Source organism: Limulus polyphemus, unplaced genomic scaffold (genome assembly GCF_000517525.1).
Source record: "Limulus polyphemus unplaced genomic scaffold, Limulus_polyphemus-2.1.2 Scaffold4536, whole genome shotgun sequence".
NCBI classification, from domain to species: Eukaryota; Metazoa; Arthropoda; class Merostomata; order Xiphosura; family Limulidae; genus Limulus; species Limulus polyphemus.
Genome location: NW_013670146.1, coordinates 85,661 through 90,260, shown reverse-complemented (window position 1 = coordinate 90,260; position 4,600 = coordinate 85,661). Strand labels below are relative to the sequence as shown.

At 28.7% G+C, this 4,600-nt stretch overlaps 1 protein-coding gene across 1 annotated transcript in view; it reads left to right on the top strand.

Annotated features, from left to right (window-relative positions):
- The first annotated feature begins 1,921 nt into the window (after positions 1–1,921).
- LOC106471315 (pre-mRNA-splicing regulator WTAP-like) overlaps positions 1,922–4,600 on the top strand; it is a 71,874-nt gene continuing 69,195 nt past the window's right edge. Inside the window, exon 1 of the mRNA XM_013931909.2 lies at positions 1,922–2,003. Within this exon, the coding sequence (XP_013787363.2) occupies positions 1,954–2,003 (50 nt within the window). The 5' untranslated portion in view covers positions 1,922–1,953. The remainder of the gene's footprint in view (positions 2,004–4,600) is intronic.

The window sequence follows — 4,600 nt, the reverse complement described above, 5'->3', positions numbered from 1 at the left end:
TTGGTCAATTTAATCATAATTTTTATTAATCAGTAGTTTACATAACACTAATTGATGTAATTGTTGCTCATAGATAATAGGTTAAATTGCTCATCTCTACCAATAGGGACTGCAACCTGTTATCTTGTGTGGTATCATATGTTTTTGTAATTAGCCCCAGAATTAGCCTTATGTATGGTTGTGCCTTTCTTTAACTAAGGTGAACTGGCTAACATGTTTCTTTGAAAAGATAGGGTATTACTCAATAGATGTCTCACACAACATGTGAGATACTCATGGTAATGCCCTTGAAGCAGCATAACTGTTTTTAAGACTGCTTTTACTGATTTGACCAGCCATACTTCACATTGAAGTGTATTGTAAAGATGTACACCCATTTTAGAATTGTTTGTTTGACATGATGGATCATCAGCACGAAAATTAACTTTGAGTGTCAGAATTATTTTGTAATAGTGGTTTTGCTTGTCATAGCTAAAATATTTTACATAATTTAACTTTCAGTAGTTTCGTGAAATGTATAATTGTAGTGATATCCAAAACTGTGTACTATTGTTTTAAATAATTGTTTGAAAAAACAAACTTGTATTAACTGAAAGTAAATGCAAAGCTTAATCTCATTTCATTCACCACTTGTAACTGAGTTATACCAGTTTTGGGGTACTTCACCCATCATCATCATTAACTCTAAACAGTACATGAATTGTACATGTTTAAATTGTTTTTACTGATCACAGTGAACCTGTATTTATACAGTACAGTTTTTGAAGAATATGTTGCATTGATGCTACTAATTTATTCTTATGAATTATTGTTTAAGATACTAGAAATAAATATGAAGCCCAGTTTATCATTTGATACACGACTTGTCAGTGAAGTATCCAATCCATATTTGCATGGGGTGATCTGTTAGAGACAGATGACTATAATTCTGAATTTAATATGAGGTCTGTTGTATACGAAACATCTGATGTTTTAATAAAGTACTTGTAACTCAGTCGGGGTGCAGTCCTGTTCAAGTGCAGAATGAAAACATTTTTGCCCATTATACATTTTTTTACAGTATTCTTTTTTATTGTATCTGGTATTTACTATCCTTTTAACACAAGCTTTTGCTAAATCACCAATGTAGGGTACAATTAATAGCTGACATAATTTAATAAGTGTGACATCAAATACATAATACTATGTTGAATGGCATTCTGTAAAAGACCATGGCATGCTACATTTGACCCCCAACCATCCATATAAGGTTGTAAGGAATTCCACCCCTTATCAGTTATTTAAAACACCATAAATATAAAAATTTTGTGTATTTGCTCTAAAAGTATTGAAAAAGTAAATAACTTGTTATAGGGTTTCATATGTTTGTATTAACTGTTGTAGAAGGTAGTCCTGACGTACTTTATATTTACTCTTGAACCTCATTTATACAGCAATATATAAAGCATAACTCTTTCTTTTGTTATTCATGGTTAAATTATGCCATTTTAAAAACTTGGCTGATATCTACTGTGTAAAAAAAAAACTGTTTCATTTAGAGACGAAAATTACTTCTGTGAAAATTAAAGATCTTTCAGACTATTTTATTTTTTATTTACTCAGGGATTCACTTAGGTGTTTTCAGTTTTGCCTGCTATTATTTTCTGAGAGCTAATGGTAAGACATTTCTAAGAAGTAGTCTCTCCTAGTTACTGCTTAGCTCATGAGTTTATCATTTTGTACACCAATCAGATGGTATGTATAGAAGAGATTATTAAGGACATAGAATAAATACCAAAGCAACATTTTCTTCAAAGTACTATCATTAAATAATGTGACAGTAAGAAAAAATGCTAAAATAAATGAATAGTCTAAATGGCATTTTTGATTTAAAAAAACTTCTAAAGAAACTGTAATTGTGTTTTAGAAACTACTCTCAAGATGTTTTTTGCATCTTTTATTTTACAGGTAAAGATGACAAAAGATGAAATACTTCGACTTACGAAGGATGATATTATTGAAAAGTAAGCTTTTATTTCTTGGCAATTGTAAATAGAAAGTTCTAAACAGGGCAGAAAATACATGACAAAATTTCAAGCCACAATATTACCTTAAAAATTATTTATATCTTAATAAATTAGATGTACTCCTTGTTTAAAATTGTTTTATGAGCTCATGGTGACACACCTTTTTTAAATGTTTATTACAGATCTATAATTTTAAATCCTCCATGCTTTTGTACTAATTTTTACGTTAATAGTGAAGATTATTTTATGTATGCTAGTCATATAAAAATGAAATAGTTGTAGCTTTTTTATTTTTTTTAAATATAAAACATTTTGTATTGCAAGTAAAATTTAAAGTTTAATTTGTCATTGACATACTGTTGTTAATAGTTTCTTGAATCTACATACTGTACAACCCATACTGTGAACTTTGAGAAAATAATTGTTTATTTTAGAGTGCTTATTTGTTTATAGTTAACAAATAACTGATGCCTCAACAAAAAATTACACAAACTTTAGTTAATGCCATTCTCATCTGTTACAAGTTTTTCAAAGATATCCAGATTGTAATAACTCATTACTCTCAATTTTGCATCTTCATTTCAAATTTGCATTTGGTTGATGTTAATATTTCTTTCAGGTTGTATTTATACTTAAATGTGCTTTTCTAATTCAATGTTTATCTCTCTCACCATCAACTTTCAGCTTATTGCTGAGCATTTTCTTTATCTGTGATAGTTTGTACCTGACAGTATGTGTAATTTGAGAGATACTATTATTATATATACATGCTCTTCTAATTTGTCAAAATCCTTAAAGGAATAGATTAAGAATGAGTGCCCAAAAATATAGTAAGTCTAACATAATATTATATTTGTAACTTGATATAATTTTTTTTATTATTTTTGTAATAACATGAAACATCCAGGAGTCATTTCATTTTGATAAAATAGTAAATAACACACAACATTAAAATAGGTACACAATTGTATACAGTTTAATTAAGGTATGTGTGTGACCACTAAAATGTTGACTCTACATATTTTGACATTGCAACATCATCTTCAGGAGTGAGTTGCATGACATAATAATACCTTATACTCTTTTTTTGTTGTTGTTGTTAAATAGGTCATGTGACCTATGTAAGGTTTACAATTCCTATGTGAACTTTTTAGAGAAGGTCACCCCACATTTTTTCATCAATATTCGTTGGACCTTCATATCTATTTAGTAATACATGATATTTTTTATATTCAATTATTTCTCAGGATTCTTGAATATTTTTTGGTTGAGTCACTATTACAGTTTTTTTTATTTTCCACACAATACTATATGTTATGTTTCATGTACATGTTCTGCTATGGCTGAACTTTCATTTTTGTTTATTTCTTACATATCCTTTATGCTCCATTAAACAATATTATAAATTATGTTTAGTCCATCCAATATAAATATTCCATGCTCAATTTTATACATTCCTGTTTTGTTTTTTTTTCATTAACTGTATGTTATCTTTAATATTACCCAAAATTTGCTTTATCTTATTAACTCTGCCAACACGGGGTCAGTCGATTTGACTGAGTCACATGACCTTCTGTACTCGTTGAAAGTTGACATAACTTTAATACTTATAACTCTGTATATTGGGTATATCTTCACGAAATTTGGCAGTCTTTCAGTTAATATTACACGTCTTTCATATACAAAAAGTATTATTTATTAGTGAAGTATTTTTAATAAAATAAAATAAAGATTGTCCTTGAATATTTGTTTTGAATAGTCCATGTGCAAAGAAATTTTCATGTTAAAATTAAAAATACGTTTTGTCATCTCAAAATCTCAAATTTCCTTCGTGTAATCCCTAAAACCTTCTAAATGCATTTCAAACGTTTTTTTTCCCACTAAATCCTTATAGTATATGTTATTTTCTCTACCCTATCTAGAAATGGGATCAGTCAATTCGACCGACCTCGTAACAACCAAAAAAAATCGATATAAACCTAAATTAACCTTCTTTTCTTTCTAGAATGATTTCAAATTGTAACCTGAAACTACATTCATTTATCTTAAGTAGCTCTTAGTTCATAACGTTATACATCTATTTATAATTAAATTTTATTCTTTTATTGCCCCTTGAACCGTGTCTAACTGCTATCCCCACCATTATAAAATGTAAATCACTCACGGAATGTGCAGCTCACGTTACGCTATTGAATTACATTACTCACGAGCTGCTTGAGTGCATGCCTCGTGAACCATTTTAATTATTATTATTATTATTACTTATTTTATCTAATCTAGTCTTAACTTAAAAAAAATCTGTACTTTTAATTTTAGTTACTTTTATAATTATAAATAAAGAATAAATATGAAAAACAAGAAATAAAGTACTTACCCAATCTTCTTTTTTCTTTGCCCTCGATTGTCAAGGAGAGTTAAGCCTGATTTTTTTTAGTTGATTATATACACCTGGAAAAAAGTTAAGCACCCCCGTGTTTTTTTCAAGTGATTCAGATTCGACGTTCTTGTGACTGATTATAAATTACCATTCAATATAAACGTGTTTATCAAATGAAATTATGCATTATTGGGCACAAGAAAACAAGATTATCACC